The 15,755-nt window shown below is 50.4% G+C and overlaps 1 protein-coding gene across 1 annotated transcript in view; it reads right to left on the bottom strand.

The window, feature by feature from the left end:
- Positions 1–12,665, bottom strand: part of QPRT (quinolinate phosphoribosyltransferase) — a 29,775-nt gene extending 17,110 nt beyond the window's left edge. Inside the window, exon 1 of the mRNA XM_030798481.1 lies at positions 12,492–12,665. Within this exon, the coding sequence (XP_030654341.1) occupies positions 12,492–12,504 (13 nt within the window). The 5' untranslated portion in view covers positions 12,505–12,665. The remainder of the gene's footprint in view (positions 1–12,491) is intronic.
- Between the last annotated feature and the right edge of the window lie 3,090 nt (positions 12,666–15,755).

The raw sequence follows: 15,755 nt of genomic DNA, 5'->3' as shown, positions 1-15,755 counted from the left end.
ACAATTCACTTCAATTGTGACCATAACCAGAGTTAGTGCAGACCCCACAGCAAAAGGGCTCAGTCCCACAAGACTGTCCCCCACTTCAGACGTCAGCCTCAAGTAGTAAGAGATTCTCAGGCTACCCACAACTTTTGTGTGACTTGGCTACAAATCAGAGGTTCCCATGACTCCTGCTTGTATTTGATCTTTACTAAAGCAGCAATCCCCGGAAGACAGTTTACTTACTATTGCTGGTGTATTACAACACTTTTTTTTTGTTTTGTATTGTTTTGTTTTTTATTTTTCATTTTATTTATTTATTTATTTATTTTGACGAAGTCTCACTCTTGTCCCCCAGGCTGGAGTGCAATGGCGAGATCTCAGCTCACTGCAACCTCCACCTCCCGGGTTCAAGTGATTCTCCTGCCTTAGCCTCCCGAGTAGCTGGGATTACAAGCACAAGCCACCACACCCAGCTAATTTTTGTATTTTTAGTAGAGATGGGGTTTCACCATGTTGGCCAGGCTGGTCTCAAACTCCTAACCAAGTGATCCACCTGCCTCCGCCTCCTGAAGTGTTGGGATTACAGGCATGAGCCACCGTGCCCAGCCTGTTTTGTTTTTTGGACAGTGTCTTTCTACGTTGCCCAGCTGGAGTGCAGTGGATATTCACAGGCTCGAGGATAGCACACTACAGGAGCACTCTTCAGCTCCTGGGCTCAAGTGATCCTTCTGCTTCAGCCTCCTGAGTAACTGGGACTCTAGGTGCACCACCACACCTGGCTTACAAAGGCATTGTCAAATGACACAAATGAACAGCCAGCTGGAAGAAATACATAGGGCAGGGTATGGGGGAAGGGGCTTCCATGCCCTCTCCTGGGTACCACCCTCCTCCTGGCACCTTTACCCGGCCTAAAACACAGGAGCTCTCCTAACATCTTATTTCAGCGATTTCTATGGAGGTGTCATCACACAGCCATGATAGTTAAATCAATCTCTAGCCCCTCTCCCCTTCCCAGAAGGTGGAAGATACTGCTGAGAGTTCCAAGCTTCTAATCATTGCAGTATCTCTCTGGTGACTGGCCCCCTTCCAGAAGCCCACCAAGAATCACCTCATTAGAACAAAAGACCCCCTGATCCCCCAGAAATTCCAAAGGATTAGGAGTTCTGTCAGGAACTTGGGTCAAAGATCAAGTATTAGGCCCAGTGTGGTGGCTCATATCTGTATCCCAGCACTTTGGGAGGCCAGGGAGAGGGAGTCGCTTGAGGCCAGGAGCTCGAGATCAGCCTGGCAACATAGCACAACTCCATCACTACGTAAATTTTATTTTGTTTTATTTTATTTTTTGAGACGGAGTTTTTGCTCTTGTTACCCAGGCTGGAGTGCAATGGCATGGTCTTGGCTCACTGCAACCTCCGCCTCCCAGGTTCATGCGATTCTTCTGCCTCAGCCTCCCAAGTAGTTGGGATTACAGGCGCCTGCCACCACGCTCGGCTAATTTTTGTATTTTTAGTAGAGACAGGGTTTCACCATGTTGGCCAGGGTGGTCTCAAACTCCTGACCTCAGGTGACCCTCCCCGCTCAGCCTCCCAAAGTGTTGGGATTACAGGCGTGAGCCACCGCCCCTGGCCAACTACATAAATTTCACAAATTAGGCATCATGGTGGCTGACAGCAATAATCCCAGCACTTTGGGAAGCCAAGGCGGGCAGAACACTTGAGCACAGCAATTCAAGACCAGCCTGAGCAACATAGCAAAACCCCATCTCTACAGAAAAATTAGCCGGGTATGGTTGTGCACACCTGTAGTCCCAGCTACTTGGGAGGCTGATGTGGGAGGATCCCTTGAGCCCAGGAGTTCGAGACTGCAGAGAGCCGTGATCACACCACTGCACCCCAGCCTGGATAGCAAAGTAAGATCCTGTCTCAATTTGAAAAAGCAATAACGGCCAGGCCCAGTGGCTCACGCTTGTAATCCCAGCACTTTGGGAGGCCGAGGCGGGCAGATCACCTGAGGTCAGGAGTTCGAGACCAGCCTCAACATAGAGAAACCCGTCTCTACTAAAAATACAAAATTAGCCGGGTGTGGTAGTGCATGCCTGTAATCCCAGCTACTCGGGAGGCTGAGGCAGGAGAATTGCTTGAACCTGGGAGGCAGAGGTTGTGGTGAGCCGAGATCATGCCATTGCACTCCAGCCTGGGCAACAAGAGCGAAACTCCGTCTCAAAAAAAAAAAAAACAAACAACAACAACAAAAAACCAACAACGACAAAGATCAAATATTAGAACAAAGGATTCTCCTTGCTCCTCTATTGCTCAGGAAATTCCAAGGATTCTAGGAGCTCTATGCCAGGAACCAAGGATAAAGAGCAAAATACATAATTCTTATTATAAATCACAACACTATTGGGTAGGGCAGCGGTTCTCAACCTCTGCTGCACAGTGGAATCATATGGGGAGCTCCAGGCCCCACCCTAGAGATTCTGATGTAATTGGTCTGAAATATGGCAAAATAATTCTAAGTTGTAAAAGAACCGAGAACTTCTGAGCCACAGGAAGACAATAATAGCTACCATGCGTTGGTGCCTACTGCGTGCCTGGCACTTCTCACGCCTCCTCCCAAACCTCACCTACAGGGCCTCAAAGTGAATGTTGTTCGTGTTTATTGGTGGAAAACTGAGACTGGGCACAGTAGCTCATGTCTGAAATCCCAGCACTTTGGGAGGTCGAGGCGGGTGGATCACTTGAGGTCAGGAGTTTGAGACCAGCCTGGCCAACATGGTGAAACCCCGTCTCTACTAAAAATACAAACAAACAAACAAAAAACTGGCCAGGCGCAGTGGCACACGCCTGTAATTCCAGCTACTCAGGAGGCTGAGGTAGGAGAATTCCTTGAACCTGGGAGGTAGAGGTTCCAGTGAGCCGAGATCACCCTATTGCACTCCAGCATGGGCGACAGAGCGAGACTCCATCTAATAAAATAAAATAAAATAAAATAAAAATAAAAAATATAGGTGGAGAACCAAGGCTCAGAAACATAAAGAGGAATTATCTAAAGAGCAGAGCAAAAAAATGACGCAGCTAGACAATGGTAAGTATGAGCCCAGGTCCTCCCTTTCCATAGCTGGGTACTTTAGAACATCATAGCTGCTGGCTGGGCATGGTGGCTCATGCCTGTAATCTCAACACTTTGGGAGGGCAAGGTGTGTGGATCACTTGAGGTCAGGAGTTCAAGACCAGCCTGGCCAACATGGTGAAACCCCAACTCTACAGAAAAATACAAAAATTAGCTAGGCATGGTGGTACACGCAGCCTGGGCAACAGAGCGAGACTCCATCTCAAAAAAAAAAAAAAAAAAAAAGAACATCGTAGCTGCTGAGGCCAGGCACGGGGGCTCATGCCTGCAGTCCTAGCATTTTGGGAGACTGAAGTAGGAGGATCACTTGAGCCCAGGAGTTGGAGACCAGCCATGACAACATCCTCATCTCAAAAAAAAAAATATATATATATATATATTAGCCGGGCATGGTGGCATGCACCTGTGGTACCAGCTACTCGGGAGGCTGAGGCGGGAGGATTGCTAGAGCCCAGAAGGTTGATGCTGCAGCAAAGCGTGATTGTGCCACTGCACTCCAGCTTGGGCAACAGAGGGAGATGCAGTCTAAAAAATAATAATCAAATACATAAAATTTAAAAGATTAGCCAGGCGTGACGGCATGCAGTTGTAGTCCCAGCTACTCTTGGGAGGCTGAGGCAGAAGGATCACTTGAGTCTAGGAGGTTGAGGCTACAGTGAGCCCTGATCGCGCCACTGCACTCTAACCCGGGCAAGAGAGCGAGACTCTGTCTCAAAAAAAAAAAAAAAAAGGCCGGGCGCGGTGGCTCACACCTGTAATCCCAGCACTTTGGGAGGCCAAGGCGAGCAGATCAGGAGGTCAGGAGATCAAGACCATCCTGGCTAACACAGTGAAACCCCGTCTTTACTAAAAATACAAAAAATTAGCCGGGCGAGGTGGCGGGTGCCTGTAGTCCCAGCTATTCTGGAGGCTGAGGCAGGAGAATGGTGTGAACCCCGGGGGGGCAGAGCCTGCAGTGAGCCAAGATCGCGCCACTGCACTCCAGCCTGAGCGACAGTGAGACTCTGTCTCAAAAAAAAAAAAAAGAGAACATCAAAGCTGCTTCCATGTGCAGGGGTCCCCCTCTTGCCCCCTTCTTGGAGCTCAGTCATTCTGATCATCTAATAGAGAGGGGAACAGTTACACATTCCATGTTCTATTTGTGAAAAATAAATAAACACATTTGGGTGGTTTTTTTTTTAGGCCCTCACTTTCTCATGCATTTCCAACAAAAGGGATTCCTGTGGGTAGCTTTGAGAATACCGGGCTCTCCTAATTAGCAGCTGTTACTGAAAGGCACTTCAGAGAGGGGAAGGCGCTTTTACAGCTGGCAAGGGGGAGTTGGCCCAACAGAGAAATGCCAGGCAGGCTGCCACGTGCACGGAGGTGGCAGCTGCACCCTCCCTGTCCAGCGGCCTCCTAGCTTTGCAGCTGGACATGTAAAAGGTCTCCTAAGATGCCTGGACTTCAGAGATTAGAGTTTTATCCTGTGGGATGTAACCTTGATCACTCAAGGCGATCCTTTCTTAATTGGTTGTCCAGAGTTAATAAAACTCTAATAAAATTGGCATATTTAAGGCTGGGCACAGTGGCTCATGCCTGTAATCCCAGCACTTTGGGAGGCTGAGGTGGGCGGATCACTTGAGGTCAGCAGCTCAAGACCAGCCTGGTCAACATGGTGAAACTCCGTCTCTACTAAAAATACAAAAATTAGCCAGGTGTGGTGGCGGGCACCTGTAATCCCAGCTACTTGGGAAGCTGAGGCAGAAGAATCGCTTGAACCCAGGAGGCGGAGGTTGCAGTGAGTTGAGCCTAGGTGACAGAGCGAGACTTCATCTCAAAGAGAAAAAAAAAATTGGTATCTCTGCTCGGAGGGGATCAGGGCATCTTGGGATATTATTTGTACATCTTTTCTCTTTTCAAATCATGTAAAGATACAGATTACTGACAACTCTGGCATAATAGATAAAGATTTTCCCCCCTCTGGCACTGTTGCTGTTGTATTCTGGATTGTTTACTGATTTGTTGTTGTTGTTGTTTACTGTTTTTTGTTTTTGTTTTGTTTTTAGAGACAAGGTCTTGCTCTGTCGCCCAGGCTGGAATGCAGTGGTACAATCACAGCTCACTGCAGCCTCAAGCTCTTTAACTCAAATGATCCTCCTGCATCAGGCTCCCGAGCAGCTGGGACCACAGATACGTGCCACCACGCTTAGCTCTTTACTGTGTTTCTATGTTACACCTAACCTACAGGCTGGGTGACTCAGGCAAGGCGCTAACCTCCCTGAGTGTCAGTTTCACGTGGAAATTCCAGGGCTGCTGGAAGGACCGAAAGAGGCAATTCACATAAAGCACCTGAGCCAATGCCTGGCCAGGAGCCTCAACCCAGGGGTCTGACTCTGGCAGCTATGTTCTTCCATCTGTTCATTTGTTGACTCATTTGGCAAACACCAGATGGAGACAGAGGCTGGTCAGCACCTCAGGTCCCAGATAAATGTCCTTTTCCCCTCCATTCACTCCCTGGAGAAGAGAAGTGACCTCCAAACACGGCCAAATGTGACCACCCTGCACACATACGGTAGAATGAGTCACAGAATCTGAGTATGGATAAGAGAAGCCAGAAAGCCTGGTTCTGAGAATTGGCTGGAATTGACAGGAGAGGAAGGCTCGCCAGGCAGAGAGAATGGAGAGAGCGCAGGCCAGGCAGCAGAGGCACAGGGCACATGCAGGTGACGGTGCCCAGTCTTGGGCATGGGGAAAGAAGGCTGAGTCATAGGACGGGGCCAGAATGAGCAGGCCGTGGTTGAGAGGAAGAGTTAGGCTTCTCTCACTAGGCAATGGGAAGTCACTACAAAATTTCGATCAGAAGTCACACGATCAAAATGAACTGGGCTGGCTGAGTGGCTCACGTCTGTAATCTCAGCACTTCAGGCGGCCAAGGCAGGAGGATTGCTTGAGCCCAGGAGTTCAAGACCAGCCTGGACAACATAGCAAGACCCCATCTCTACAAAGAATTTTTATTTATTTTTTTTTTTTTCTACAAAGAATTTTTAAAAAATAGTTGGGCACAGTGGGGCACCCCTGTAGTCCCAGCTACTCAAGAGGCTGAGGCAGAAGGATCTCTTGAGCCCAGGAGATGGAGGCTGCAGTGCCACTGCACTCCAGCCTGGGCAACAGTGCAGGATCTTGTCTCTTTGGAAACAAAACAAATCAAAACAAAACAAACAAACAAACAAAAAAACTTTGAAGTTTATTTATTTTATTTTAGTTTTTTGAGATGGAGTCTTGCTCTGTTGCCCAGGCTGGAGTGCAATGATGCAATCTTGGCTCACTGCAACCTCTGCCTCTGGGATTCGAGTGATTCTCCTGCCTCAGCCTCTTGAGTAACTGGGACTACAGGCGCCCACCACCATGCCCAGCTAATTTTTGTATTTTTTAGTAGAGACAGGGTTTCACCATGTTGGCCAGGCTGGTCTTGAACTCCTGACCTCAAGTGATCCGCCCACCTTGGCCTCCCAAAGTATTGAGATTACAGGCGTGAACCACCATGACCAGCCAACTTTGAAATTTAAACATTTAAACTGCGTCTGGAGTTCTTGATGGATACAAGATGGAAAGCTGTTGTGAGCCAAGGTGAAGTGTAGGAAAAGGCCACCTGGACTCCATACCCATAAGATGCTGGGACTGGCCCTGCTGCCCACACCTGGCCCCTGGTGGACCACTCTGCCTCTGCCCACTGGCCTCGCATTGGTATGTACCCACGCTGGACTCCCCCGTCACTTCCCAGCCTCTGCCCCATCCCGGGCTCATCTCTTCTCTCCTGGGTCCATGATCCCAGCACCAACCCTCCTGGCCCAGCCCAGAGTTCAGCATCAGCTGTCGTCACGTGCGTGAAGGCAGCAAGGAAAAGGAAGCTTCAAACAGGCTGCTTCCGCAGAGGGAGGAGTTGTGGAAACAAAGGAAGAGGGTCAGGCGATGTCATGAAGGTAAGTCCAGGGAACATGTGGGGACTCTTTGGATCCTGAGGTATAAGGGAGAGTGAGTGGTCAAAGGTGACCCTGAGGTTTCCAGTCTGAGTAGGAGGCTGGTGAGGCAGGAACAGAAATGGAGACGTCAGGCCGGGAGCTGTGGCTCACGCCTGTAAATCCCAGCACTTTGGGAGGCCGAGGCGGGCAGATCACTTAAGGTCGGGAGCTCAAGACCAGCCTGGCCAACATAGTGAAACCATGTCTCTACTAAAAATACAAAAATTAGCTGGGCGTGGTGGCGTGTGCCTGTTATCCCAGCTACTCAGGAGGCTGAGGCAGGAGAATCACTTGAACCCGGGAAGCAGAGGTTGCAGTGAGCCAAGACTGTGCCATTGCACTCCAGCCTGGGTAACAGAGTAAGACTCTGTCTCAAAAAGAAAAATAAAAAGAAAGAAATGGAGATGTCAGAAGGAAAAGCTGGTGGCAAGGGAAGATTTTGAATGGGACACATCAAGAGAGACGTCAGGTGGAAATGGACAGTCAGGGGTTTTAAAAACAGAGCTGGAAGCCAGGCGCAGTGGCTCATGCCTGTAATCCTAGCATTTTGGGAGGCCAAGGCGGGTGGATCACGAGGTCAGGAGTTCGAGACCAGCCTGGCCAATATGGTGAAACCCCGTCTCTACTAAAAATACAAAAAAATTAGCTGGGTGTGGTGGTGTGCGCCTGCAATCTCAGCTACTCAGGAGGCTGAGGCAGGAGAATTGCTTGAACCCGGGAGGCAGAGGTTGCACTGAGTCAAAATTGTGCCACTGCACTCCAGCCTGGGCTAGACTCCGTCTCAAAAAACAAAACAAAACAAAACAGAACTGGAGCCTGGGGAGGGCTCAGAGCTGGAGAGACAAATGTGAGGAGCCAACAAGATCAACAGCAAAACCATCGCCAAGTGACATTTTTTTTTAATACAGGGTCTCATTCTGTCACCTAGGCTACAGTGTGGTGGCACAATCATGGCTCACAGTAGCCTCGACCTCCCAGGCTCAGATGATCCTCCCACCTCAGCCACTCGAGTAGCCAGGACTACAGGCATGTGCCACCACGCCTGGCTTATTTTTGGATTTTTTTTTGTAGAGATGGGGTCTCACCATGTTTTCCAGGCTGGTCTCGAACTCCTAGGTTCAAGCAATTATCCTGCCTCAACATCTCAAAGTGCTAGGATTACAGACGCGAGCCACTGTGCCTGGCTTACCAAGTGATTTTTGTCTGTCAGGTGCCAGACACATAGCATCTTATTGAATCCTTACCACAGTCCTATGGGAAGGCACATTCACACTTTATCAATGAGGAAATAAAGGCACAGTAAGGCTAAGCATCTTGTCCAAGATCATAAAGTTATCAAATGGTGGGAATGGGACTGGGACCCAGGCCTTTGACTCCAAGGTCATTCTAAACTACACAGTGGGCCAGTCACAGTGGCTCATATCCATAATCCTAGCACTTTGGGAGGCCAAGGCAGCAGGATTGTTTGAGCCTGGGATTTTCTTTTTTTTTTTTTTTTTTTGAGACGGAGTCTCGCTCTGTCGCCCAGGCTGGAGTGCAGTGGCGCAATCTCGAATCACTGCAAGCTCCGCCTCCCGGGTTCACGCCATTCTCCTGCCTCAGCCTCTCCGAGTAGCTGGGACTACAGGCGCCCGCCACCACGCCCGGCTAATTTTTTTTTTTTTTTTTGTATTTTTAGTAGAGACGGGGTTTCACCGTGGTCTCGATCTCCTGACTTCGTGATCCGCCCACCTCGGCCTCCCAAAGTGCTGGGATTACAAGCGTGAGCCACCGCGCCCGGCCCAGCCTGGGATTTTCAAGACCAGCTGGGGTAACATAGCAAGACCTTCGTCTCTGCAAATAAAACATTCAAAAAAGTAGCCAGACACAGTGTTGCACAACTATAGTCCTGGCTGCTCAGAAGGCTGAGGCGGGAGGATCACTTGAGCCCAGGAGTTCGAGGTTGCAGTGATCCTGCCACTGCACTCCAGCTTGGGCCACAGAGTAGGACCCTGTCTCTGAAAAAACAAAAAACCCACACCGGGTGCGGTGGCTCACGCCTGAAATCTTTGGGAGGCTGAGGTGGGCGGATCACCTGAGGTCAGGAGTTCGAGACCAGCCTGACCAACATGGTGAAACCCCATCTCTACTAAAAATACAAAAAAAATTAGCTGGGCATTGTGGCAAGTGCCTGTAATCCCAGCTACTCGGGAGGCTGAGGCAAGAGAATCGCTTGAACCTGGGAGGCGGAAGTTGCAGTGAGCCGAGATCACGCCACTGCACTCCAGCCTGGGCGACAAGTGCAAAACTCCGTCTCAAAAAAAAAAACCCAACAGAAGAATTACATGGTGGGAAGGCCACAAGGTGGGTATGTCATCCCTGAGCAACCCTGACGTGTTTTTTTCTTTTTAGAGGCGGGGTCTCACTATGTTACCCAGGCTTGTCTTGAACTCCTGGCCTCAAGGTATCCTCTCGCCTCAGCCTCCCAAAGCACTGAGATTACAAGTGTGAGCCACCGCGCCCAGCTTCCATCCTTGACTTTTTGAGGTTTTCATTTACTCTGTTAAGAATCTGGGCCGGGTGCGGTGGCTCACGCCTGTAATCCCAGCACTTTGGAAGACCGAGGCAGGCGGATCACAAGGTCAAGAGATCGAGACCATCCTGGCCAACATGGTGAAACCCTGTCTCTACTAGAAATATAAAAATTAGTTGGGCATGGCAGCAAGCGCCTGAAGCACTGTAGTCCCAGCTACTCGTGAGGCTGAGGCAAAATAATCACTTGAACCTGGGAGGCGAAGGTTGCAGTGAGCCGAGATCCTGCCACTGCACTCCAGCCTGGCAACAGAGTGAGACTCCATCTCGAAAAAAAAAAAATCTAGATCTGCTGGCCTGGCTAACATGAACATGGTGACACCCCATCTCTACTAAATGTACAAAAATTAGCTGAGCATGGTGGTTTATGCCTGTAGTCCCAGCTACTCGTGAGGCTGAGGCAGGAGAATCGCTTGAACCCGGGAGGCGGAGGTTGCAGCGAGCCGAGATCATGCCACTGCACTCCAGCCTGGACAACAGGGCAAGACTCTGTCTCAAAAAAAAAAAAAAAAAAGAATCTGGATCTGATGAAAATTATGGATCTCCTTCCCAGAAAAATGCATAACTGTGTTCTCACAAAGACACAATTTCACGTGCAAATTCTGGGGTTCATGAACTCCCCCAGAGCCCATCCATGATCTCTCAGTAAAGAATTCTGGCTCTGAAGGAATCAGGTCGAGACCCCTTGACATCTGCTAAGGTATTTAATCCTCATTACAACCCCGTGAGACCAGTGCCACCAACTCCATTGTCCAGATGTGGAAACGGGCTTCTACAGGTTACAAAACTTGCCAGGGTTTCCACCGCTGCTGAGTGGCAGTCAGGATTCACATCCAGGTCGGTGTTGTTTCAAAAGAGAAAGACACAATGGAGATTGAAAGGTGTTTGGCATGGCATCCTGCATGGGACCCCCGAGAGCTGGTTCCACAGCAGAGCCAGAGGGACCAGGTGTGTGGGGCCAGCAGGCACCCCAAACGTGGAAGAGGGTCTAGGCACCTGTGCCTCCCATCCTCTGTCCTCCCCACAACCTTCTGAGCAGGGAACTATTTTTTTATTTTATTTTATTTTTTTTGAGATGGAGTCTCTCTCTGTCTCCCAGGCTGGAGTGCAGAGGCCTGGTCTCAGCTCACTGCAACCTCCACCACTGGGGTTCAAGCAATTCTCCTGCCTCAGCCTCCCAAGTAGCTGGGATTACAGGTGCGCACCACCACACTCGGCTAATTTTTGTACTTTTAGTAGAGACGGAGTTTCACCATGTTGGCCAGGCTCATCTCAAACACCTGACCTCAAGTGCTCCACCCGCCTCAGCCTCCCAAAGTGCTGGGATTACAGGCATGAGCCACCGCGCCCAGCCAGAGCAGGGAACTATTATTGTCATTTTACAGATGGAAGAAAACAAGGCTCTGAGAAGCCGGGACCCACCCACGGTCACACAGCCCCAACACTGGTGGAGCCTTCTGAGTGTAGAGCATGGCCCCCTGGGTTTGTGCTGGTGGAAGGGTTTACAGGGTGCCAGTTTAGTCAGCCACCCCTGTGTAGGACACCTATGGAACACCATAGGGGGCCTCTGAGGAGAATCATCTCCTTATTGTCATTGTGTCCCCAGGCCAGTGAACATGACCTGCTCTGCGGCTTTACACAGAATGCTCTAGGCTGAAACACTCCCTTGAAGCATTGGAATGTGACCAGACATCCTGGCTCCTTGTAAAACCCACTCCCACCAGCTGCAGCCCGATAAGTTAAAAGATTATCTTAGTTGGCCAGGCGCTGTGGCTCACACCTGTAATCCCAACACTTTGGGAGGCCTAGGCGGGTGGATCACGAGGTCAGGAGATGGAGACCATCCTGGCCAACATGGTGAAACCCCGTCTCTACTAAAAATACAAAAAATTAGCCAGGCGTGGCGGTGGGCGCCTGTAGTCCCAGCTACTCGGGAGGCTGAGGCAGGAAAATGGCATGAACCCGGGAGGCAGAGCTTGCAGTGAGCTGAGATCACGCCACTGCACTCCAGCCTGGGAGACAACAAGACTCCGTCTCAAAAAAAAAAAAAAAAGATTATCTTAGTAGTTAGACATATGCTTTGAGCTTAAAGGAAATTCACATAAACCACCACTGCTATACATATTTCAAATGACGCACACACCCCTACCTTCACCGTTTCACCCCGTACCATCTGCTTCTTAGATCAAAAAATTGTACTCAATAAATTGTCAGGCAACCAGGGCTCTGCAGCCTTCACTTTAGCAACTGGCCCCCTGGGCCTGCTTTAAATCTTAACTTGTCTTTTCTCATTCCTTTGTTGCCACCAGACTTCGTGGTTGGGGGTTGGGACTGATCACCCCAACAGTTTGCATACAGCTCCCTCCAGGCAGGGAATCACGGGACTCAAGCCCCCTCCCCCACCCGGCTGCAGAAGGGACAGGACTTTGTCTCTGCTTCTCCCCAGCTACCAGCGAGAGCAGAAGTCCATGCTCCTCCCCCATCCAGCCTCCCACTTCCAGCCCCCACTGCCCCCAGGAGATGCCACTTCCTCCAGGCCACCCTGCCCTTTTCTAGGGCTTAAGCCCCTTCCTTCCCCAGAGCTCCTTGGGGACTCAACACAGGAGAAAGAAGAGTGAGAAGGGGCCTCAGGGGGTTGAGCAAGGCTGCAGGGACATGGGGTAGGTAAGGGAGTCGATGGCGGGACCAGAGGAGAGATGACTCCAGAGGAGGCGACGAGGGGCTGAGACAAGCCAGGATGTGGGCAGGGGTAGGCAGTGGGGGGATGGGTGCAGGGACACGGCAGAGAGAGTGTCCCTTTACCTTCAGCGTCCATGGTGACTTGCAGCTGTCTGGGCTGGTGTGTTGGTTGCTCAGGACCAAGGCTCCCAGAGGCCCCAGGCTGGGGGTGGGACCGTGGAGGGAGGGAGGGCCCATCGAGCTGTCAGCCAGCCCTTCCCAGGCTCCCCAGGCCTCCCTCCTGTCCTCTGCCAGGCCTGCAGATTCCTCAGCAGGCCCCTGAAAGTCAGAGGAGGGGCTCTGACAGGGAACTCAGAAGCCCTGCCCCAGCCAGTGAAGGAGCCCGAGACCCTGTTCTCGCCCCACACCCAGCCCTCCTGGCCCTAACCCGGGGTCCAAGGCTATGAATGTAAGCGTGTGCTCCCTGGTGAGGGCAGGCAGGCATTTTGGATGGTGTGCTGGGAAAATCATGGGCCCTGGACCTGGGTTCAAATCCTAACTCCATCCTTTTTGATCTCAAGTACCTTTTTACCTTTTCTGTGCCTCAGTTTCCTTAGCTTTAAAATGGCATAACAGGGCCGGGCGCACTGGCTCACACCTGTGTAATCCCAGCACTTTGGGAGGCAGAGGCAGGTTGATCACCTGAGGTCAGGAGTTTGAGACCAGCCTGGCCAACATGGCGAAACCCCATCTCTACTAAAAATACAAAAATTAGCAGGGCATGGTGGCAGGCGCCTGTAATCCCAGCTGCTCAGGAGGCTGAGGCATGAGACTCACTTGAACCCCGGAGGTGGAGGTTGCAGTGAGTCTAGATCATGCCACTGCACTCCAGCCTGGGCAACAGAGTGAGACTCTGTCTCAAGATAAATTAATTAATTAATTAATTAATTTAAAAAACGGCATAACAGGCTGGGCACAGCGACTCATGCCTGTAATCCCTGTGCTTTGGGAGGCCAAGGCTGGAGAATCGCTTGAGGCCAGGAGTTTGAGACCATTGTGGGCGTCATAGAGACATACAGAGATCCCATCTCTCCCAGAAAAAGAAAAAAGAAAAAGAAATTAGCTAAGTACAGTGGTGCACACCTGTAGGCTGAGATGGGAGGATCACTTGAGCCCAGGAGTTCAAAGCTGCAGTGAGCCGTGAGCATGCCACTGCAGTCCAGCCTGGGTGAGAGAGAGACCCTGTCTCTAAAGAAAAAAAAAAAAAAAACTTTAATGGCATAACATCTTCCTCATGGGTTCAACTGAGAATCAATGAGAAAACTCTGCAAATGAAACAGAGTAGGAACTCACCTAATATCCACTTCCCTTCCCTTCCCTCTTTCCAAGGAACTTTAAGGGCACAGACAGCTTAGAGCCCAGCTTCTGAAACAGAAAATGGGGAAACCACCAGTCACTGGGACTGGGACTGGGACTTCAGGCAAGTTCCTGTCCAAGAACTGCCAGGGCCTTCCTTTCTTCCTTTTTTTTTTTTTTTTTTTTTTTTTTTGATGGAGTTTCGCTCTTGTTGCTGAGGCTGGAGCGCAATGGCGTGATCTCGACTTACTGCAACCTCCGCCTCCCGGGTTCAAGCGATTCTCCTGCCTCAGCCTCCTGAGTAGCTGGGATTACAGGCATGCGCCACCACACCCGGCTAATTTTGGATTTTTTTCCGTAGAGACAGGGTTTCTCCATGTTGGTCAGGCTAGTCGAGCTCCCGACCTCAGGTGATCCACCCGCCTCTGCCTCACAAAGTGCTGGGATTACAGGCGTGAGCCACCGCGCCCGGCCCAGGGCCTTCCTTTCTTCACTGGAAACCCTTCTTGCTACAGTTGCTCGCAGGGACTGCTAGTCGCTAAATTCACTTGCATCTTCCCAGCCTTCTTCCTTTTCTTTCTCTGCCGCAGCTGACTGCTGGGACTGGGGCTGGGGTGACGGATGGAGGCACCCAAGGCACAAAATTTAGGGAGGCCTCACCCTCCAGCTCACTTTTTGAGACAGGGTCTTGCTCTGTCACCCAGGCTGGAGTGCAGTGGTACAATCTGGGCTCACTACAACCTCCACACCCCAGGCTCAAGTGATCCTCCTACCGCAGCCTCCTGAGTAGCTGGAACTACAGGCGTCTGCCACCATGCCAAGCTAATTTTTGTATTTTTAGTAGAGACGGGGTTTCACCGTGTTGGCCAGGCTGGAGTCGGGCTCGCTTATCACCCCAGCAGCTTGCTGGCCTTGATTCAGTCCTGGGCCTGCTTCTGAGACTGAAGTTGGCTATGCAGTGAGCTTTTTTTTTCTTTAGAGACAGGATCTCCAAATCTCATTTTTCTACTGGTTAATTTTTTTTTTGGAAACGAGGTTTTGCCCTGTCACTCAGGCTTAAGTGGAGTGCAGTGGCCCAATCATAGCTCACTGCAGCCTCAAACTCCTGGCCCCAAGCCTCCTGAGTTGCTGGGACTGTATGTGCATGCCTCCACCCTAGGCTAATTTTTTATTTTTATTTTTTGTACAGATAGGATCTTGCTATGCTGCCCAGGCTGGTCTCAAACTCCTGGCTTCAGGCGATCATCTTAAAGGCTCTTTTCTATCTTTTGCAGGTGCTTCTTCCTACACCCAACCCCTGAGGGTGTCACTCTGTCACCCAGGCTGGAGTCCAGTGGCACAATCTCGGCTCACTGCAACCTCCGCCTCCCGGGTTCAAGTGATTCTCCTGCCTAAGCCTCCAAAGTAGCTGGGATTACATGTGCATGCCACCATGCCCAGCTAGTTTTTGTTATTTTTGGTAGAGATGGGGTTTCGCCATGTTGTTCAGGCTGGTCTCAAACTCCTGACCTCAAGTGATACACCCACCCTAGCCTTCCAAAGTGCTGGGATTACAGCCTTGAGCCACTGCATCCAGCCGACTCTTAAATCTGTATATTCTATCCTGAGTTCCCTCTCAAGCTCCAGGCCTCTATTCTGTTTTTGTTTTTGTTTTTGAAACAGGGTCTCACTGTGTCACCCAGGCTAGAGTGCATTGGCATGATCACAGCACAAAGCAGCCTCAACCTATAGGGCTGAAGTGATTCTCCTGCCTCACCCTCCTGAGTAGCTGGGATTACAGGTGAATGCCACCACGCCCATCGAACTTTTTTATTTTTAGAAGGAACAGGGTTTCGCCATGTTTAAAGGCTGAAGCAATTCTCCTGCCTCAGCCTCCCAAAGTGCTGGGATTACGAGCATGAGCCACTGCACTTGGACAATAAATCTATTTCAAACCCAACCTCTTTCACCTTCCAGACTGCTACTGTATCCAGCATGGGCTAGAATAATATGATCATTTCACACTTCCTCAGAACATCCTCCTGGATGACAAGGTCAACTCAAAGGACAGAA

Source organism: Nomascus leucogenys, chromosome 2, assembly GCF_006542625.1.
Source record: "Nomascus leucogenys isolate Asia chromosome 2, Asia_NLE_v1, whole genome shotgun sequence".
NCBI lineage: Eukaryota > Metazoa > Chordata > Mammalia > Primates > Hylobatidae > Nomascus > Nomascus leucogenys.
This window is presented reverse-complemented; position numbering and strand designations above follow the sequence as displayed.